General features: G+C 38.5%; 2 protein-coding genes and 2 long non-coding RNA genes across 4 annotated transcripts; all 4 read right to left on the reverse strand.

Moving 5' to 3' along the window:
- Window positions 1-3,354: 3,354 nt before the first annotated feature.
- LOC143759150 (G2/M phase-specific E3 ubiquitin-protein ligase-like) lies at window positions 3,355-5,690 on the reverse strand. Its single transcript, XM_077248708.1, has 4 exons — window positions 5,625-5,690; window positions 4,959-5,131; window positions 4,550-4,764; window positions 3,355-3,819 (listed from the first exon to the last, which is right to left on the reverse strand). The coding sequence occupies exons 2-4, from the start codon at window positions 5,090-5,092 to the stop codon at window positions 3,536-3,538; spliced, it is 633 nt and encodes a 210-aa protein (XP_077104823.1). The 5' UTR covers window positions 5,093-5,131; window positions 5,625-5,690; the 3' UTR covers window positions 3,355-3,535.
- A 34-nt stretch (window positions 5,691-5,724) lies between these two features.
- LOC143759145 (uncharacterized) lies at window positions 5,725-8,253 on the reverse strand. Its single transcript, XR_013212182.1, has 3 exons — window positions 8,103-8,253; window positions 7,308-7,621; window positions 5,725-5,806 (listed from the first exon to the last, which is right to left on the reverse strand). It is a non-coding gene; the product is annotated as an uncharacterized LOC143759145 (long non-coding RNA).
- Window positions 8,254-8,276: 23 nt separating this feature from the next.
- On the reverse strand, window positions 8,277-11,662 carry LOC143759146 (uncharacterized). Its single transcript, XR_013212183.1, has 3 exons — window positions 11,625-11,662; window positions 11,378-11,539; window positions 8,277-8,458 (listed from the first exon to the last, which is right to left on the reverse strand). It is a non-coding gene; the product is annotated as an uncharacterized LOC143759146 (long non-coding RNA).
- A 732-nt stretch (window positions 11,663-12,394) lies between these two features.
- On the reverse strand, window positions 12,395-22,861 carry LOC143759147 (uncharacterized). The gene is made up of 14 exons (XM_077248706.1): window positions 22,662-22,861; window positions 20,973-21,023; window positions 17,139-17,901; window positions 16,846-16,934; window positions 16,057-16,083; window positions 15,831-15,910; window positions 14,749-14,963; window positions 14,620-14,658; window positions 14,490-14,525; window positions 14,271-14,348; window positions 14,025-14,093; window positions 12,869-12,934; window positions 12,731-12,787; window positions 12,395-12,484 (listed from the first exon to the last, which is right to left on the reverse strand). Exons 1-14 carry the CDS (start codon window positions 22,859-22,861, stop codon window positions 12,395-12,397), a joined length of 1,860 nt encoding a protein of 619 aa, XP_077104821.1.
- Window positions 22,862-23,343: the final 482 nt, after the last annotated feature.

Here is a 23,343-nt window from a genome sequence, read left to right on the forward strand (position 1 = left end):
TTGATTATGAACAGTGAACAGCATGAGTAAGAGCAACATCATAGGATCCGAAATATGACGGGAGACATGAAGTGGGTCAGACATGATTTTGACCACTTCATTTTGTTAAAGACTTTCTTTAAAGTGAATTTCGTTTTGTATCAATTATGCACGAGCATGCATGGGAATAGGCTATTTAATAATAATACAAAAAATATATATATAGAGTGGCAGTGGATGGAATTATATTCTGAATTTCTACGTTATAAAAAATCGTTCTAACTTCTAGCAAGCTCATTTAAACCGTGTTGTAAATGCCGAAATGAAAGGAGCACGGCCAAACAAATATGAAACTACTAAATATAAATATATAAAACCGCCAGTAGATGGCGGCAAGCACTGTTCTATTGACATTACTGGTTAATGTTCAACCTATTCTTTCAAAAACACAAAGAGGCTATATATTTAATATCCACACAACTACTCCTTTTAGACAATTGCAATTGTTCTGCTGTGGTGCTGTTTGGAACTATTTTTTTTATTGTATGAAGTGTCATTAACATATTGTTTATTTACAGGCATTCTGGTTTTCTAATGATTCTTTTTTTAAAAGCTAAAGACTGCTCATTACAGAAACATTAAAAGAAATATTTACAAATGTGTGTTTTACTTGGTATTTTTCTCATAACAGTAACTCTATGAGGAAAAAGATCTATCAGGAAAAATAGATATCTCCAGACGTATGGCAGACGCACGTAGTCACGTTTGTAAACTTAGATCGTTGCAGACGTGCAGGCGTACAGATGTGCAGACGGGCAGACGTGCAGACGTAATCCACACGTTAACTTCTAACGTGACGCCGCCGTGACGTCTATGAGGTGTGATTTATGCATTTACTTTGCAAACTAAGCAATCATCGTGTCGATCGTCACATACACTGCCGTGACCAATGACGTGTGATAACCTACGTGTGGAAAAGCGCGTGGATAACGTACGCATGGATAATCGCGTTGATGACGTACGCGTGGATAAGCGCGTGGATGACGTCCGCGTGGATAAGCGCGTGGATAACGTACGCGTGACTAAGCGCCTGGATTAATACTCAGGCAAATATCTATTATCTTTACTATTGCACCTTTTTAATTTGGGATGTAATCATAACACACACATTTTCATGTTTTTTGTGGGTTGTACAACAGTGTAGACACTATTAGTAATAAGTATAATTTGTATATTTATATGTACGCAAGATTTATAGTAGAACTGCAAAAAGTGTTATCTTACTTAAGGCTGCCAGTTAGAAAAAGGTAAATCAATTAATTCAAATTTGCAGTTGATATTTGACAGATTTTACTGTAGCCTACAGCAATTTTATAAAACTATACATTTAGTAAACGAGGCTAACCCTTTTGAACTATAAAATAAGAAAGTATACGTTCAGTCTACATTTTATATACTTCTAAAAAATATACTGTATGTACCTCTCAGAAATATGCTTAAAATTACACTTAGGTATAGGCCCTACTTGATTTATACTGAGAGAACAGTCCAAGTATATATGGCCTGTAGTTGTACGCAATCTTTTGATCAAGATACTTAAAAGCAGTATTCAAAGCTTGGCTGGTAGTGGGTTAACTCTTTTGATCGAGTAGCCTATTTTATATATATATATATATATATATATATATATATATATATATAAATGTATACAATGTATACAGTATAAAACTGTATAGACTGTATAAAACTGAACTGTCACAGTGTCTGGTTTGTGTTTCCACGGGTGTCCACTAGAGGTCTCTTCCCCATACTGTCACCATTCACTCTGGAACTGCATTCCCCACAATCCTTGTTCATTGCACTCAGCTGTTCCCCGTCATCTTTGTACCAAGCTGTTCCCTGTTATTCATTGTTAGTATCTGTGTATTTATACCCTGTCTGTTCAGCCATTGTCACGGAGTCCTTGTTATGTCACACCACTTCTGAGTTGTTTCTAGCTTGTTTCTTGTTTTAGTTCTTGTGTTTGGTTTGATTATTTGGATTTTGACCCCTGCCTGGAAGACTACGATTTTGGATTACCCCATTAAAAACTACTGCTATTGGATTACTGTTTCCTGTGTGTGTTACTTGACAAAAACAGATAATTTTCTAATTCTGCGTTTCTGTTTAGGCTAGTCCATTGCTAGTGTACATAGGAATTTACTTTAATCTTTCCTGCCATTGACTAAATTTTCCAACTATCCCTGTTATACGGTAGGGGGCGCTGTTACAAATCTTTAGTACAGAATCTCTGATTCAAAACACAGGAAAGAAGAGGCAGAAACAAGTGATAGAAGATTGCTCACTCAAATGTAAAATAATGTTTGTTTGTTTACAAACTGCAGTGATGTGTGAATGACCATAGTCTGTTGCAAAGAAGTGAAGGTAAACTATCTGTTAATACCTATTTGTAGCCACTAGTTGCCTGTATCTCTAATTTATGCTGGACTGTTGGCTGAGCTTGTTCTGTCTAACCCTCTCACCAGCATGAAGGTACAATCCTAGGGTTTTATAGGTCTGCTGACATGTTATGACATCCGCTACAATACTCATGATCAGGGCCAGCCCAAGCCCTTATTTATTTGGGGGCCCCTCGATGCCACCAGGATTGAAAATTGTCGATTTTTGATAATTAGCACACCAACTATACATTTTATTAGTTGTAGCGGTGTTGCTTATATCATACCAATGTCTGCCTGTCATGTTTTTACCCTTCTACTGGTTTAAATTGTAACAGTATCAAACCCACAAGAGTGGTCAGGTTATCACTCTTATTACAGGAATAAATGCCACATGAGCTGCTGCTCAGTTCCAGTAGGCCATCATTGAGTCTGTTTTATTCACTTCCATCACTGTCTGGTTTGGTTCAGCCAACGAATCAGACATCAGGACACTCCAGTGTACAGTCCGGACAGCAGAGAGGATTATTGGTGCCCACCTTGGAATTATAAGATTCAATCTGCATTCTGACTGGTTTTGAGATATTGAGCTTTAAAATTTTTGCATTCAATTCGACTGTGTAGAAATAACCTATTTATTTTCTAAATAAAAAAGTAAAAAAAATTACACAACTTAAAAAACAACATCAAATAATGTAAAGAAGTTCTCACAGAATCAGAATACATGAATAACTTAATTTTGACAAAAACGTCATATAGAACCTTATAACTCCAAGGGGATGATAGGCTATAGCACATGCAGAAATAAGCAATTAGTAAATACACTTGACCAATTAATTACTCTTCGTCAGCGATGCCACAGAAATATGGTCCCTATAATATTGTAAGGAATACAAGTACACACGCACACACACACAATTTCCGGTGAAGTTCAATTTCCGGGAAAAGTAAGTTCTTTAATATTTAACCTTTAATATTTATAATATTTAATATAAAATCTTTAATATTTAACAAAAAAACAAAAACAACAACAAAAAAACAACAACAACAATATCCAGTAAACAATAACAACAGGGGAGCTATAAGCCAGAGTGTAAGGGGTTGGTAGAACAGGCCTTTTATGCTACCCCAAACGTTGGTGATTGAATAATACCAGATGTCATGAATTGACAAAACTCTTTATATTCATGACCAATGGGCAACTTTAAAGTAATGGTGCATGTGTTTGCTTCCGGGAACATCCGCCGGTTCCCATTTGTGGTCTCATGTAGAAATGTGATATTCGGACTTTCTTTGAATCCAAATACAGGTATGGCGGATGCCCCAGAAGCAAACACAAGCACATTCTGTAGAGTCACTTTCATTGTGTCCCCACCATCCACCTCCACTTCTGCATCTCCATCTGCAACAGAAAAAGCAAAGCATCAAGACATCTTTTTTTAAAGTGACACAAAAAAGATTCTAATCATAAATACGTTGTTTGAACTAACTGCATGCCATATTTCTATACATATATAAGCAAGCTAAAACATATTAAAAAGGTTTTACTCCTCTTCTGTAGCATTTTGGTTATTTATGTTTATTGTTCCTTTGAATGATTATGTAATTGTGCATCTGTAATTGTAATCACTATTAGATTTTTTTTTTTGCATAGCCCTAACAGCAACATAATTTGAACCCTAACCCTACCTTATTAACCTCAGAGCAATATGATAGTAACTACCCTAAGCACCCTAGCAACCACATAGCAACATTCCAGCAACCACCCCTATGTACCTTATGAATTGCTAGCAACCACCCATAAATCCTTTGTAACTGCATAGGAACTTCCCAAACAAACACTTGTTTAATAATACAATTTAATTTTCAATAAGCAATTTAACAGTGACACTTAGGTTCTGCAAAACCTCCAAAATTGTCCTGTCAGTCATTTGTAGTTACTATTTTCATGTGATAATTCATATAACACTGCAATGAAGTAAGACTATCCCTGTTCCTTTAAGGGCACTGTAGAACACACAAATTATTTTCCATCCTTTTCCAAAATTGGAGGTATGCTCTGGGCACATCTCAACTTAATAGTATACCTTGCCAATATAATCAATAACAAAATTAAAATTACAAGGACCCACCTTCGACTTCAATAATCCAGTCCCGCCAGTGGGCAACTGCAACCTCTTCCAATGCTCTCCTGTTAGTTCCTCTCTGGGAGTAATTTACTGCGAAGAGGTCCAGCAAGGAGGCAGCCGACAAGGTGGGGGGACCACCACAAAAGAGTTCCTCCATAATGGAGGAGTGCTCCATTATGGCATTTAGCACCCCCAATGTCTCCAGTCCTTCTTTCAGTCTTTCAATTAGATAAGTACATATGTTGTCAGAATCAAACATTTTAATCATCAGAAGTTATATACATTTATATGCAACACATTTGAAAAAGTAACAAATCTATGAAAACTTAACCCCTACAGTGAAAGTTATTTTTACCTTTAATTTTAGTATCAGCATTTAATAGAACATTAGTGATCAAGCAGGTAATCTTACTGTTTGAGAGGCATCTCCATCCTTCCCTCTAGGTAGAATGTTAGTGCTGCATTGACAAGATCCTGACGTTCGTCAAGGTTTGAAACCTTGCATAAGGCACCGAGCATGTGGAGGCTGTTTGAAGCCTCCAACATGGCTGTGTGTGTCTCTGCAATGGTTTCTGCCCTTTGGATCTAAAAGTTAGTAAGAGAAGAGGTTCTATTAGAAATAACCTTTTGTTGCTGGAAATGTGAAGTGTTATCCTTATGTTCAAAATAATGGCAGACGTAGTGCAATAAATGATTGTGATGTATGAACAAAAAATTGGAGTAGTCTTCGTACTATCATGACAGTAACATCTTTTATAAATATCAGTCAGTGTTGACTGAAAGTACAAACTAATTTATTAATTTAGTAGTATACACTAATAACTTGTCAGCACAAGGGCCTCTATTATTATTGTAGTTGTTTATACACAATACGGTCATTTAGATGTGCAAATTTGAATTTTTTTTCCTAAATGTTTGACATGTCCATATTTACCAACAATCTATCTACATCTACTCAACAGACCCCCCCCCCCCCCCCCCCCCCCCCCAAAAAAAAATAAAATAAAACAGCACAATAGAAAAAGGTTACTTTAGCCATGAGGTTAAGGTATTAATGACATTGCAGATTCGACTTTACCTTGTCCAGCTGATCATGCAGCTCAGGGTCATAAATCTCTCTAATATTCACTGGCGGAGCAGGGATCCCTGAGAGCTGTGAATACAGCCTGAGAGCTGTGAACACACGGGGTCCCACCCCACCATGAACAAGGCAGACTGACATAATCATTCCTAAAACCTTGTATGTTCCTCTGGATAAGCCTACACAATTGGAATGAAGACCACAATTAAACAATTGTCTTGCAACTAGGGGCTGTGAATTTTGTGAAACACATTATGCTGTGAAATGTATGACGTCTCTCGCAGTGCATTATAGGCAATCCTGCAATTACATGCACCGTATTCAACAATCCAACATGTCCTCCAAATAGGTAATTTGTCACTTTTTTGAAATACAACCCATAGGAGCGTTTACAAAAGTTGCGCCCGTTTGACACGTTCATTTTAGTGTATTTTACTCTTTTATCTGTGTCATAATTCAGGTTTCACACAGGTCGATAGGTAGAGCATTGCATTGTACAGTGAATAATCCCAGGGAATAATTAATAATTCATTACATTTATATAGCGCTTTACATAGAGGGGGGAATTCTTCAAGCACCACCAGTGTGCAGCATCACTTGGATGATGCGACGGCAGCCATATTGCGCCAGAACGCTCACCACACACCAGCTTACTGGTGGAGAGGAGACCGTGATGAAGCCAATTGGTATATATATATATATATATATTTAGGGATGATTAGGAGGCCATGATGGACAGAGGTCATGGGGCAAATTTGGCCAGAATGCCGGGTTCACACCCCTACTCTTTCGAAAGACATCCTGGGATTTTTTGTGACCACAGAGAGTCAGGGCCTCGGTTTGACGTCTCATCCGAAGGACGGTGCTCAATTGACAGTATAGTGTACCCATTACTATACTGGGGCGTTAGGACCCACACAGACCACAGGGTGAGTGCCCCCTGCTGGCCTCACTAACACCTCTTCCAGCAGCAACCTGGTTTTCTCAGAAGGTCTCCCATCCAGGTACTAACCAGCTCAGCCCTGCTTAGCTTCAGTGGGCAACCAGTCTTGGCTACAGGGTGATATGGCTGCTGGCTTAGATCCCAGGGAACACATGTGCTCGTAAAGTGTATGCACTATAAATAACTTTACGTCTGGCAAATGCATAAATGTAAATAAGTTTTGTTTTTTAATGGAATTAGGACAAATGTAAGGTAAGGAATCATTAAAAAAAAGCACATTGCATTTAAATGAACACACATTTTGATTGGTAACAATGATGATACATCATTTCATGACCACAGACGCAACACTGTCATTATTTTTACACCAGCTAGTTGCAACACCACAAATGTTGCAAGTGTGGTGAACAAGCATATTTGAAAGCTCATGTGACAATGAAGATTTAAGATTAAGATGGCAGTTATAATATCTGCTGTACTATCACAGGAATAAATTGCATGTTATAGTAGTGTCAGCTAGAATACAAAAAAATTTATTAGTATTTTGTCATATTGCTGTTTTTTGCACTCTTTGGAACCTTTTTCCCTTGGAACCTTTTTCTATCTACTTATTGTACTTTCTATCTGGATATCTATCCAGGACAGGTAATTGATTGTACTGGTTTTATCTATCAATCAGTCTATCAAAAACTCAATCAATCTTTTTTAAATATATATATTTAAAAAAAATTACCCACCAAGGGAATCAAGAGCAAGGCTCTTGCTGTTCTGGGGTCCAACAAAGTATTTCGAGTCCAGGAGTTCTTGCATCAGTAGCCTAAGAAACTCCCGGGTAGGACCACCAGTGTCAACAGATCCCTCCCCTGATCCGCACGAATCCACAAATACAACATCGAGTTGTTGTTGTGGATTGAATGCTCGTCTGCTGAAGGTCCTCAAAGCACACTCTAGCACCCTGGACCTTACAACATTTACGCAGTTTGCTGTGGGTCCAGGCTCAACCAGATCAACAGCTGACTGTAGATCTAGGAGCAGCCCCCTCAAGTCATGCCTGCAAAACAAAGTACATCAATGTTATCCAAGTTGTCTTAAGTGTGTATTTAACATGTTAAATAATTAGCAAGTCAGAAAAATACATTACACCACTGTGCTCTTGGGAACCTTCAGTGCAGCAGAAATGTTTTGTAGCTTTCCCCAGACCTGTGCCTTGCAACAATCCTGACTATGAGCTATGCAGGCAGTTCCTTTGACCTCATGGTTTGTTTTTTGCTCTTATATGTGATGTCAGCTGTGAGGCCTTTTATAGAGGTGTGTGCCATTCCAAATCATGTCCAATCAATTTAATAGACCAAACTTTCTGAATGCACTGCATAGGCTTCAGCAAGCTTTCAAACTGTACTCTTGTACTGTTTAGTGACAAACTGAATGTATCAGTGAACACTGCCACTGCTAATTATCACATACAATGAGCATAGAGGGACTGGGATCATACAATTGTAGTTTGTAGTACAAAAAAAAAAAATATATATTACCTAGTATCACTCACTGCTGTGCTGGTCGAGGTAGAGGTGGAGGCCAGAGAGTGCATAGAGTCAGAGGGAAATGTTGTGTTGAAAGTGTCCATGGAGTCAGAGGGAAAAGTTGTGTTTGGAGTGTCTATGGAGTCAGAGGGAAAAGTTGTGTTTGGAGTGTTTATGGAGTCAGAGGGAAAAGTTGTGTTTGGAGTGTCTATGGAGTCAGAGGGAAAAGTTGGGTTTGGAGTGTCCATGGAGTCAGAGGGAAAAGTTGGGTTGGAAGTGTCTATGGAGTCAGAGGGAAAAGTTGGGTTGGAAGGAATGGCTGCTTCAGCTTGGTTGACTCCAGCAGGTGTTAAATTCTCAAAAGAGTCCTGTTTAAAACACATTGAAAACATTGGGTTACTCTAAAGCAGAAAAAAGGGTGATTAGTAGTAGGAAAAGGAAAAGGGTGATTAGTAGGTATTGCTGCATAATTAATAAAATGGTAATGTCACAAAGGTAGGCTATGTCACATCATTTCACATTTCTTGAACCACAAGTCTACACTACACTTTATATGCCTGTAGGTAGCACTTAGCCTTTGTTGAACTAACATTAGTCATTCCATCATCACGCAACCATAGCAAATTATACTTTTAAGTTGACAGAATTTTTTGTTTGTTTGTTTTTTTACAGCAGATTCTGGTAGTTACAGATTATCCATTCATCTGTAGTGTATGAGTTACCCCTTCATTCCAGAGGTCAACAGAACATCAATAATTCTGAAGGTTACATGTTTAATTTTGACATGCCATGTAACTGAAATTACCTCGTCTTGTAATTGTCATCTGAAAGTAAAAAAAAAAAATCCTAGTGAATTGTAAATGTATGAAATATTTGTATTTATATTCCGTTCTTTTTAACTTTTTATTCATAAAAGAATCCTTAAAAATGTATCACTGGTTATCAAAGGTGGAGATTCGAGTCATATGACTTGACTCGAGTCAGACTCGAGTCGCAATTTTCTGGACTTGAGACTTACTTGACTAGATCTCTGAAAAGACTCGACTTGACTTTAGACTTGCTACTTGTGACTTTAGACTTGCCTCGGACTTGTGCCTATTTACTTGAAATGACTTGAATTGGAAAAATTCTCAATTATTGTGATTTTTTGTATACGCTATAAGAGGGAGCGCGGGCGGTAATGCACTCTGTGTGTGCGGGTTGAGGGAGAATAAAGCGTTGAGCAATGTAACCAATCACAGACATATGTGTTGTTTTCTTGAACGCAATGGCCAATCAGAAGCATTTATGATGGACTCCCCTCACCGCTCAAAACGGACTTTTTGTTCAGTGCTGAATTCTGTATGCTGGCAAATCCTCTACTAATAACAAACAATGTGTATATATTTCGAAAGCTTCATTGATAATAACAGATGTGTGAGATCGAGATGAACTGTCAGCTTTTTAGGAATTATTAAGGGAGCGCACAGTCATGCCAAACCATGCACGCAGGAGCTGCTTGCTTTTATGTTATAACAATGGTTTGTGTGTTAATGCCTTAATAACAAATAATTTATCAGGAGCATTTATGCTGATGTGTATGGTGGCGACACAGGCTAACTTGAAAGTATTTGGAGGTACAGAAAAAAAGTATTTTTGCGGGTTCAAATCTGAATCTGTCCCCCCACCCATTTACACTATCCTGTCCAAAAAAACGTCTTGGTTACGTATGGTAACCCTCGTTCCCTGAGTAGGGAATGGAGATGTCTCGTCGGAGGAGTTTCCAACAAATTGGGATCACGCTAGGGAGACCAATTGCCTTCGAGTGAATTAAAACGAGCTAATAAATAGTGGCATGCGGGATTTGCATTCCGCATCCCGCCTAGCAATGCGGATATAAAGGCGGAAGCGAACGCACATACCATTGCTTTACGCTGAGGAGCCGGACGGTGTCCAGTCCCCCGCGAAGGTACAGCAAACATGGCGACGGGACGAGACGTCTCCGTTCCCTACTCAGGGAACGAGGGTTACCATACGTAACCGAGACGTTCCCTTTCGTATGGGAACTCCTACATCTCGTCGTCTCGCCCCTTCCAGAGCCCAGCTAAGCTGCCCGCCAAGCAGTTTCTCAGTTTCTTCCGGGCGGGAGCTAGCTAAGAGGAAATCACACTGCTGTTCCGCAAGACCCGCTCAGTGGATTTGGATAACACTGGGGAAACGTGCCCATGTGGGAACGTTGCGGAGCCCCCGGCCAGCCCGAAGGGAGGCACTGAATACACATATGAACTAGCCCGTAGGGTAGTAAAACATATGGGAGTCCTCGAGGTAGTCCCAGCCCGTAGGGTGGGGAGCATACCCAGCAAGGACGACAGAGTGAGTCTGTCGAGGGGAAGACACGGAGCTAGCCCGTAGGGTAGCAGGAACGTGGAAAAATTGATCACGAGGAAGTCATGGTGAAGGTCACTCAGTCTACTAGCAACTTCCTAAGAGAGGTAATAGACCTAGCGTCAGGCGGTCCGCCACGCCTGATGCCGAGGAGTGATGGAGGAGCTCAGAAGGTTAGCCGTTTGTTGGGGAACCAAGGAGCAAAAAGGCGCACAGATCCAGCTCATAAAGGCGGAATGGCGCAGCAAGCCGACAGAACCTATTCCCTCGCGCCACTGACCGTAGCGAGTAAACGGGAGGAAACCGGTTCAACACGTAAGCTATAAAATCTGGCAAACGTGTTAGGTGTCGCCCAGCCCGCAGCTCTGCAGATATCTGTCAGTGAGGCACCTTGCGCCAAAGTCCAAGAGGAAGCGACACTCCTAGTGGAGTGAGCCGTCAACCTGGGTGGGCAAGGTACGTCCTGGGATTCATAAGTCCGGACGATAGCATCCACTAGCCAGTGGGCTGACCTCTGCTTGGAGACAGCCTTTCGGCTCCGAAGCTAAAAGCAATGGTATGTGCGTTCGCTTCCGCCTTTATATCCGCATTGCTAGGCGGGACGCGGAATGCAAATCCCGCATGCCAATATTTATTGGCTCGTTTTAATTCACTCGAAGGCAATTGGTCTCCCTAGCGTGATCCCAATTCGTTGGAAACTCCTCCGACGAGACGTAGGAGTTCCCATACGAAAGGGAACTAACATTACATATCTTCCTGCACACAAAGTTTTGATCTGTATCATAAGCCTACACAGGGACACCCCTGACAGACTTTGAGAGGTCTAAATTAATTCTAAAGTCCTATCAGTTAAAACTGATAACAGTTTTTGAGGCTTTAGTTTCGTCAATTTATCCGCACAATTAAAAAAATGTATAACATACGTCTTCAGTTCCAATCCAGCGAACAAAAAATGTGGTGGATTGGGTGATGTAGTCTCCTATGTTCCCATTAGATGAGTTCGTTATTACAACAGCTGGACTGTGTGATATCAAGCAGAGTGATTCGGTCGCTGAATCCACTGCTCCTGCATAGGATATGAGTTGCTAGAAAAGGGGAACAAGTTGCAATTAACAACTTATGTAAATCTGAAAACTTACAATACAGATGTACACATCAACTGGCTGTTACTTGTATAGTGTTCTGCAGCTGAAAATGTCTGCGTTTCCGAGGCCCATCCGGATAGTGAAACTGAAATGGAACATCTCCCTCTGAAGGGAAAACTGCAGACAGTTGTATCCTCTCACGTATGACCTATGAAACAGAAGTATTTTACTAGTTCATAATGGAATTCCTAAAATACAAACCGAATAGAAGCCTACATTCCTACTGTATTTTGTGAAATTATCATTTTTTTTAAATTAACATAATAAGTTTTCACACTACAACACACTCCGTTATCACAAGTTTATACAAAACAGCATCTTATTTTTATCTGTATTCGCAATTATCATGTTTTTTTTTTTTACAAGTCTTGACCAACAAGCATTGATTGCTCACATTATTGACTTGATTGCAGCAGTGATTATATTCAACAAAGCAAACAGTGTGAATGGCAAAGCTCTAAGATTCTTAGATTGGAAGCATAATGTGGTGTTGCTTTATGGACCACCCTTATAATTTTTGGTGGTTTTTGGTCTTGATTATGGGACAGCCATAAGAAACTAACTGAGTCCTTGTAGGTAACTGTTGAACTGTCATACGATATGCATTGTTCTTTACAATTTTTCTCAGCAATTTGAAAATTACGGTTGAAAAATGAAGCACTGTTGATTAATTGAACTTGCCTGAAGTCGTCTCTCCTCTTGCTGTTCTCTTCTTCTCTCATTATTTATCTGTGTGATACATGTCATTAACATAGTTACATATGTAGGTTTCCAAATTTCTGCTGTGTTTAAAAATTAAATTGCCTTTTCTCTGTCCAAAAGCAAGGACTGTTCATATTCAGAATCTTGCTCTTCAATCAGTCTCCTTCTTTCGACTACATTCTCCTGTTGAACAATAATTGAATTTATTATACACAATAAGGTGGCAACAAAAGTACACAACAAAATGCAACAACACAACATCAACAACATAATTTGTCAGTGTGTGATAGAATTAACTTGCTCCGGTCATTGCTCAAGCAAAGTTATGTATTCTTAGAAAGATAGTTATGTTATTGTAGTTCCTACAGAGTGAAGCGAAATGCATTTTGTCATTCAAGGAAGTCTGCAAGGTTACAATGCAATGCTTACTCTTTCTGCCCCAACTTGATGATCTTGATTTGAATGGTTGTTTTCAAAGCTGACCTTCTGAATTAATTACAAATTCAAAAAAGTAATTGTCATGACATGTGTAATAACTACAACAATACAGAAGAACGTTTTACTTACCATTTCATTATCAGCATTATCGTCATCATGATGCCTTAGTGAGGATACTTCACTTTCATTGATGACCTACACATTAACAGGCAGACAAACAGAAATGTAACAGTAATAAATACTAAATTAAAAGGTGAAGAATTAGGTCTGATTCACAACACATGTTAACGCAGAGGTACAGTTACACTCACGGTAAACTGTAGTTATTTGCATTAATGCAAGTTCATTACTTGAATCCATTTTAAAGGCTTGCAGTTTCAACTTTTCATTAGCGTGCTATTCTCATAGGTGCTTTTCTGATCGCTTACACTCAAAGAGCGCATACATTAAATAGCAGGTTATTACTGGACTGAATTTATTTTTAGCACCCAACACTGTCAAATACATACAAGGTTTACAAAGTACTGTTTGGTTTGTCTTAAGTACTGTATAAGTATACAGTTGGATAAAAATAGGATGTTTGTCTGATTTTAGATGCCTGCAAGTCTTAAAGGGGTAGCAGTAAACATGCTGCAGCTTTCCATTAAAGGGATAGTTCACCCAAAAATTTATATTCTGTTTTGTCATCAATTAAATCACCCTCATTTTGTTCCAACCCTATATTAATATCTTTCTTGTGCTAAACAAAAAAGATGGTTTTGAAGAATAACCAAACAGTTACATCCCCCTTTACTTCCATAGTACTTTTTTCATACTATAGAAGTCACTTGTAACCATCAACCGTTCGGTTACCCACATTCTTCAAATATCTTTTATGTTTAACAGAATAGACTTCATTCTGGTTTGACTGAATTTTCTTTTTCGGGAGAACTATCCCATTGATGTTAATAAAACAACAACAAAGGACAAACAATTCTGCTAATAATTAAACCTTACCTATTGTAGCTGGGGAAAAATAAAGCGCTGATTATGTTTGTATATTATGTTGTTTATTTGTAATATGAATCTTTGTTCTTTTCTTAAAACGAAGATAAAATAATGAAGTACAGATTATATATATATATTATACACACACACACACACACACACACACACACACACACACACACACACACACACACACACACACACACACACACACACACACACACACACACACACACACACACACACAGACATAGAAGAATGAAAAGATAAAAGCAAAGAACACAAATCATGGTCTTACCATTTCAGAAGTGCTATTATCATCACCGCCATGATGGCTTTCTGACGAATTATCACTGTTAATGATGACCTTTTAATTGACAGATTTGTATAAATTATAACGGCCTCATTATAATCCGGTTAGTAGCAAGCACTTTATATGGTAAAAAGCAGATAAACAAGACATATGCATTTTCTTCAAAACAATTAAATATTACATCAATAATTACGTCATTATGTTATGTAAATATAATAATTATTTTCTTACCACTTCCTCATCAACATCAACAAAATCATCATCATCATTATGATGACCTAGTGGGGAATCATCACTTTCATTGATGACCTACACATGAACAGGCAGACAAACAGAGATTTAGCAACTGTAATAACTCCCATTGACACCAGATCAGAAACAAGAATTAGGAATGGAGATATAAGTGACACATGATAATAACTCAAGTCATGGATACATATTTTTCCTCACCAATTCGTCATCTGTTGTTGCTGAGTCAGTGGGTTCCTTAAATTTGTAAACATACGAAAAATGTCAACCCAAATTTTATAATGAATGTCTTTTGACTGATTAGTATACATTAGTTGTATTAGTTACTTACCACTGAAATGGTGTAACCTTCATTGTTGTTTAAAGGCTGCTGTTAAATGTAATAAAACAATACATGAAAAAGAATTTTAAAAAAATTGATGATTGCATTTTAGTTTTTACAAAACCTTAGTGAGCTTACACTTGGCCGGAGGTATAGGGCTGACCTCCCCAGCACTCCACTGTTTCGTATTGCTCTAGGTGTCCCCTCGGTCAGTGGAATTACTACACGGTGTCTGTTGACTCTACACATGTCGAATGACTTGCTCTTCAGTTGGGGGTATTCTTCCTCGATAAATGTTTTAAACTGGCCCTCAGTCAAGCTTTGAGGGACCAGAACACTTCTTACTGGATCGGCTGCAAATCAAATAATACCACATTAATTCATTATTAAGAAAAGGGCACTGTAATTTATACTAATACAGTTTTTTCTATTTAATTACTACACTGAAAGATTAACCATAGTGTAAAGCCACAGTTCACTGTTACACTTAAACTAGGTACAGCCATAATTGACCCTTCGCTTAGCCACGCCCGAAAACCACCACTGGATTAAATTTTTATGAAATTATTCTCTACTCGATTGCATATTATGTCGTGGATATATCCCTTGAATGCATACTTCAGTCCCTTTAGTCAGGCTCTCTCAGATATTTTACCTGTTCATCAAAGATTAGTAATTATCTCCTTGGGAATGTCTGACACCGGTGCATACACACTGTAATAGACGTGGCAGCCATGAAAGCTTGACAGGCGTAGCAACAGTAACTAGGGAGGTCGGGGCTTAGCGAAGGGTCAATTTGCCAGAGAACAAACTAACACTGTCTGCTAAAACTCCAAATGTTCAGAGGTGTCAAGTTCACGGCCCATTAAATGTCAACTTAGCACTAACATACTTAAGATCTCAGTTAGATAAGCAGTGCAGAGCTCTGTTTGATTTCTTGCTTATGATGTTTTAACTTATAAATACTGACTTTTAGTTGGGGTACAGGAATAACATATGTTTTTAAACATGGACGTCATTCCCTTTAAAACCATGTGAGTACTAAAGAGAGGGGGTTTGATTGACTAATAATTAATGTTTAACCTTACTAAAAAAATCAGTTACATTTCATTGGCAATAACAATGTGAACTTTTAAAAAGATCCATTATAAGCTTAATTCCTAAATGCATCATTATGCACTAATATTAGGAGAGTCTGTATTTGAAAGAAGTATTCTTACCCTTTTGAGTGTTGTATGCAACCATGTGTTCATGCATTAGCGCCATGCGCATGCTGTACGTCGCAGTCCTGTCTGAATGCCTGTAAATAAAAGAAGAACAATGCTTCCACAAGGACATAAACAAGGAAACACTATAAATTACAGCTACAATGATATGTTAGTAAACTACAAAGTAAGTAAAAACTCATAAGTAATGCTACATAGAGTACATAATTGTAAGACTTACAATGGAGGATGGTCCAACTGTGAGGGTCTAACACAAAAGAAAACAATATTTATATATAACTGTAGCAAATTATCTCAAAAGGGAAATATTAATAATTATTTATAACTTATGTTATGTAAGTTATGAATATTGTGATACATTAATCAGATTAACTTGATGTAGCTAACTTAATATTACAATCAATTAATCAGTTCGTCCTGTATTAATTACCACTCAGTAGTGATAACATGTAAGGTTTGTGCCGCAGATGCCCTAAACAAACAGTACTGGTGAATACCAAAATCATTTTTTACATTTCTGTACTACTTGTTACTTTTGAGAAAAGTTGAATGTGCTGTCTTAAATTTGGGAATGAAAACACAAAAATTCTACTAGAGTATTTAGTGTTTCCAGTTTGTGATTACACAAGTTTTTGTCAAACTCATAATATTACTTTTCTCTTATGACAGGTGGTCTAAACTATTTGTTGAACACTGTATGATTAATGTAATTGCATTATCCAAAAACAAGTTTTCAATATTCCAAATAATTTATAACAATTTTGAATAATCAACATGATTCCCTCTGTGTTTGTACACCAAAGCATTTGTATTGTAGACTACATTTCTAGCTACATCTGCTTATTCACCTACTACAACAACAACAACAACAACAACAACAACAACAGTTTTTCTTCAGGGTTGGACTCTGCACTCTGGGGCCAATGTTGCCTGTCCCTGATGTACTTAACATAATTGTATGCATTTTATCAAACAGCATTTTGACAATATCTAGTGATTAGGGACTGACCTTTCATGTTGTGTTAGATGTTGGACCAGTAGGTGAATGGCGACCTCTTGTCCACACCTCCTGCACTGCTCTTTTCCAAAACCCTCATCCTACAACCAGTAATGAATGTGTTAATGGTTGGTTCACAACTACACACGTCTGTTAGAAGTGCACAGTAAGGCATGTCCTAGAATCTGACCCACCCACTATGATTAATGACCCTTTTCCATAGTCCCCTGCAAAGGAATTAATGCTTTTATGTGACTACATTTATCAATAACAAAAGCACAACATATATTTTATATATATCTTACTTTCTGACTGAGGTCCTCCTCCTCAGCCGTCAAGATGAGGTCACTTTGAAGAGGCACAACATAGGCGACAGCTCTGTTTAGTCCACTATCTTCTTTTAAATATGACACTGTGTAGCCTCCTAATGGGACTGGCAAGTCAATTAGTTTCCTGCTTCTGCAGCACCTCATTATCTTAAACCCACCGACAGCACGGAAGGCTGTAAAAGCTTCTTCAATTTTAACTTTTACATCTGCTGCAGAACCATTCACTGGAAATTTTATAACTTTCCTGCCAAGTCCATTTCTTTGTAGGATCAGGGTCTCCTCCGCTGTTGGAACTGCATCTGTAGATCTTAGTGCACAACCGAAGAAAACATGCTCCCATGGCCCACACACTGGCTTGTTAAAAAGACCGCGTAGTCTTTCTCTTCTTCGAGGATATGGACTTTGGAAAAGCCTTGAGAGTGTGGTTGTTGTAGACGTTTGAGGAGCCGGTACAAAGGGAGCATGGGTTGTAGGATAAAAAGGTGGAAGTGAATGGGACTGATTCGAAAGTAAAGAAGGAGCAAGCATGGGGGGATGGGGAAGAGTGTGTGCAATGGCTGGAGTGCTGCTCGCTGGTGTGAGTGGGCTCGTGAGCATCGGGTTAGTAGGAGCAGAATTAGGAGGGAGGACGTTTGGTGTGGAGGGAGGGGTAGTAGTCGTCGAATTATCCAATAAGGATTGGTCATTTAAAAGACTTGACACCCTTGCAAGCATTGACGCAACATGCTGTAAACGTTCACTGTAAAAGAATCCAGAAATAATACATACTGATAAGACATATACTGAGTATACCAGTCTGTAATGTTATTACAACTATTAAATATGGTTTTTCAATGAAGGGGTTCCCAGAACAGTGACTCTATGTACCAGCATCAGTTCAACAGCGCCAGTGATGAGGGCAGAGCTCTAGAGTTCATTCATTATTTTTTCTGTTTCGCGCAGGTCATGTTTTGAAAGATGATGTCCTGTAGCTTACTGATGTAAATAAATAAAAATTGTATACAAAAATGTGATGATGTCCGACCAAAAATGTGAAGGAACTTTGGGTTTAATTGGTCGTACAGTGAGATCTAATATAGCCTATGTTGTTATCGTGAATTTTTACGTGAATAATAGATCTGCCTATGTTACGTAGCCTACTCTAATGGTCCAGTGGCAGAATCTTGGCCAAGCGTGTCGAAGATTCTGGCTTCTAATCCGCACTGGTATAGCGATGTTCGCCGGAGTCAAAAGTGATGTCACGAATCGATATTGGCGTGGGCGCGAACTGGTTGGCAGAAAGAACCAAAACATATGCAGCAGTCTACCTGTGTTTTGTCAGCATATGATAATTCTTTGTACGAAGAAGCTAAAAGGAGATATAAGGTTAAGCTTTTATATAACCAGGGTTCATGTTCTCTGCCTGATCCATATCACCTGAGTGAGGATTGGAGCAAAAGCCCAGACACATGGCCAGATTTGACATTCGGCGACATCAACCTGTATCTCATCGACAGGCCATCTATGTTTACCAGAGAGTCGATGAAGGCGTACAAATCTTTAGATGCCTATAAGTCATAATTACGATTATTACTTGTTTTAACTAAGGATTTAACTGGTGAATGTGTTACAACTAGAGTAAAATAGAGGTGCAATTTGTCCATGGGCTATATTTTGAATCAAAATGATCTTATCTCTGATATATAACATTGGTTAACATATAGCCTACGTAAAAATGTATCAAAGAAAATACAATAATTTGCCCTTAATGTATAAGGGTATGTACACAGATGATACACAGTACAGTACAGTACCCAATCTTTGGGTTAACTTATGTCTTTATAATGCTGTGCGGCAAACGGCCATTACTTTTCTGCCAACCAGAGCGCATGTAACCGCGTCGTGACGTCACGGGCGAAGATCGTATCGTATCTACGATTAAAAAGAGGTGTCATTTGTGTAACAACGTTTAGCTGAGGAGTAATTGACCCGGGAAGTTCGAATCTGTGAATTTATTACCAACTTTACTCAACTCGATGAGTTAGTGCTGGCGCGACGCTTAATAGAGCCACGAGCGCACTCCCATATACGGATAAAAAGAGCTAATAAAATATAAGATAAGATGAGAAATAGGTAAATAAGATCGATATTGCACTGTCTGTGTGCTCTCGTGTATCATTAGGAGTGTCTGGTAGGTTTAAACAGTGAGAGATCGTGTGGCAGGTCTGGCTGATGGCGCGACGCCTAATAGAGCCACGAGCACCCCCATACGGATAAAAAGAGCGAATAAAATATAAGATAAGATGAGAAATAGGTAAATAAGATCAGTATTGCACTGTCTGTGTGCTCTCGTGTATCATTAGGAGTGTCTGGTAGGTGTAAACAGTGAGAGATCGTGTGGCAGGTGCGATGCTTACTGGCTGGCGCGACGCTTAATAGAGCCACAAGCGCACTCCCACACGGATAAAAAGAGCGAATAACACATAAGATCAGATGAGAAATAGGTAAATAAGATCTGTATTGCACTGTCTGTGTGCTCTCGTATATCATTAGGAGTGTCTGAAAGATGTAAACGTGAGAGATCTTGTGGCTGGTATGACCCAGGCGGGAGCCAAGAGACGTACGTGCTCCCTTATCGGCAAAAGGAGCGAATAAAAAATAAGATAAGATGAGAAATAGGTAAATAAGATCAGCATTGCACTGTCTGTGGGTTCGTCTGGTATATTAAAACAGTGAGAGATTTTGAGGCAGGTGCAAGCCAATGTCACGAGACTGGTGCTCAGGATTTTAAAAAAAGTGGGTACAGTAGTTGTAAGGCAGGCGAAAAGCGTTTGGTTAATGGTGAATATTGACCTATTGTACGTACCGTTCTGGCTCCCGTTGGCTTCAGGGGATATGCATGCGCTGCATATGGTTTAAAAACATATCTTACATATTGTGTACGTTCAAGTGGCAGGCGCATATAATGCAGTGGCAGGCGCGAATATCTGTGACTGGTCGAGTGGCAGCTCCCCCTGCCACGCAAAGGTTTTACCCCTACTGAGATCGACTCTTATTTAACAAACGAATGCTGCTAGTTAACGGGATATGCTTTATTTGTATTGGTACATCCGTGCCGCGAGATGTTTCAAAAGTGGTGGTGGGGGACAATATCGACACTGGCAAAAAGTGGCGGGGACATATGTTCCACCCGTCCCCCCCGTAAATGACGCCTATATGTAAATAGGTGTAATTTGTGTTTTAACAACGTTTAGCTCGAGTTATTGACCATCGAATCTGTGAAAACTGTCAATTTCACTCTAGTTAACGTTAGGCCTAGCAGCGACCGCATTTCTTTATATTCGAGTCCAAGTTCAATGAACCGCTCCATTGTTAACGTACGGAGCTCAATGCCAATTACACAAAGAAGAAAACCACACATTTTTAATTACGTTCAACTTTGAAAACGTGGGCTAGGCCTAACTTACTTAATACGTCATAACAAAAACGCTATTCGATTTTCCTAAGTAATTAAATCTCGTTTAAGCCTTCTGTAGTCATGTTAGCGATTTCATCTGTGGTTGAAAGCAATAAATGTCACTTACCAAGCTTAATTCCAATGAAGTGAATGTTTAAAAAAAAAAATAGGGTAAAACGAATAACGTAACTAAACAAGAAAAGGCGGGGTAACGACCGCAAACTATTTCTAAGGTCTCTTAAAAAAAAAAAATTTAAAATAGCACGGGAACATCGCAATGAGTAGCCTAATAAGTTACTATTTTGCTCAGCTATGCAGAAACTATGGAAGAGTGCAACATACCGAGCCCATTATTAGACATTCTCTCAACATACCTTTCATTTGGCGATGACATCTCCTGATCGTCTTCTGTGCCTCTTCTTTTACTGTAAACACCAAAATTGAGTTCTTACGTTAGATTTATTATAAATAACTGTATCCCGACCCGACCAAAGCTTTGCCGACCAAGTTTTTATATGCAAGTTAGTTTTGGACACTTTGTAACATTGACATTCACGTTACACAATAAGCAATTCTTATTGTTATGCGTACAGATGCTTGAAACATCTCTTCTTTTATGTTCACATTGATAATTGAGTCGGTAATTTATGGTAAAAATGCATAATCACGGCACAATCAATGCATAATCTCAAATATATATATATATATTGCAATTACCATCATGCTGTCGTTGCTATTTTGAAGAAGCTGTTAAATAATACAAGAATAGTAGGCACAAAATTTCTTACCAACAGTCTCTAACGTCGTTCACCTTAATAGTGAAGTTTCGTGTTTCGCGGGGTTTTTTTGAACAGCGAAGCCCTGCCTTCTTTTTTTCTTTTTTTTTTCTTTTGATTGGCCGGCTATGATCTTTGAATTTCATCTAAAAGAAAATGCTTCTTTCTTGGTTTCATATCTATAAACTCAATAAGTCTATTCTTATTTTATTTAAAATAGTCTTCGTTTTAAAAATATGTCCTTATTCTTTCAGAACTGGAAGGCTTTCAATATATTTGAAAAAAAAAAAAAACATTTTTTAGTCCGCGTTTTTTTTAATGAAAATGGTCCTTTATTATGGTCACTTGGATGGATGTAGGTTTAGTCTTGCAATATACACTTTACACAAAATATACAATATATTTTTATCATAATAAGCATAAATATAGGCTATACTATTTATTAAAAACACTTAATAAAGAATTATATATTATATTATGTATATTTGCCATAGTTGCTGTTTTGGGTCTGCTGCCCTCTAAATCCAGCATTACTTTAAATTAATAATTATATATATATATATATATATATATATATTCTTTTAAAGTAATACTGGATTTAGAGGGCAGCAGACCCAAAACAGCAACTATGGCAAATATACCACTACATATAATGCTCTTGAAGACCCGTAAAAGCAACTTACTTCAAAATACATTGAAATGTCTCAAATACATCAGAAAATAATCAGATGGCTTCTAGACTCACTGAATGGTATCACTGTCAGATTTAACAGTGGCACAGGAATAATTATTTCATAATGTCTCCGAAAGCAGTGATAACTCGCCTGCCACTTGAACACCTTTTTTGTTTGTACAAATTCGTTTAACATCTCTACATGCAATAGGCCTACATCCAATTTTGTTTTCATTGATGTACAGCCACGGGGAGTACTGTTTCCTCCATATAGCCCCGTTCACACTACAAGCGACTTTGTCGCTGTATGTCGCCAGTGGCTGGCGATGAGGTCGCTAGTGGGAGTTCCCACTACTGGTTGCCTTTATGAATGACATCCAATGATGTGGAGAAGGATCATACGCGCTCCGCTCCTATTGGTTGTCGCTCCCGTAAGTCGCTCCTCATTTGCATAAAGTTAAACAGATTTCAACTTTGTCGCGTCGCCAGACACGCCCCATCCGGTCGCCAACGGTCGCTGTCGCGCGTGTCGCCGGAAAACGCCAGCTCCCCATTGAAATGAATGGTATCGCGTCGCCTGGTCGCGTGTAGTGTGAACGGGGCTTATTTCTAACTGATTTCTCCAGTTATCAACTTCCTTGCTCTGAGTTTTGGTGCTGAGCCGTTCAGAGCTGTTGGTGACCTGCTCTTTGCTTTTGTTGATCTGTGCTGAGCTGCTGTTGGTGGTAGACCCATATAAAGCTGTTATCACTGCATTTGTCCTCTTCTGAGATCTTGTCGCTGCTAACCTGTGCTGAGCTCCTGCCACTGCCATTGTGAAATATTGTTTTCTTTGTTAATATATAGTAAAATGCGTGATCAACGCTGAATTTTCAGCATCATTACTCCAGTCTTCAGTGTCACATGATCCGTCTGAAATCACTCTAATATGATGATCTGATGATCAACAAACATTTATGTAATAAACATTTATTTTATTTTTCAGGATTTCTTGATCAATAGAAAGTTCAAAAGAACAGTTTCTATTTGAAATAGAATCTTTTGTTACATTATAAATGTCTTTACTGTCACTTTTGATCAATTTAATGCAACCATACTGAATAAAAGTATTAATTTATTTCCCTACATTTAAAAAAAAATACATTTCAGATCTGAAGGATCATGTGATGAAGACTGGAGAAACGATGGTTAAAATTACTGTTTTTACGGTATTTTGCATCAAATCAATGCAGGTTGGGTGAGCAGAAGAGACTCTTGAACATTTGAACAGTAGTGTACATCCAACAGAATGATTCT

The sequence above is a fragment of the Siphateles boraxobius genome, unplaced genomic scaffold (assembly GCF_051911475.1).
Source record: "Siphateles boraxobius isolate OS27281-9 unplaced genomic scaffold, OSU_SipBor_1 308, whole genome shotgun sequence".
Lineage (NCBI taxonomy): Eukaryota > Metazoa > Chordata > Actinopteri > Cypriniformes > Leuciscidae > Siphateles > Siphateles boraxobius.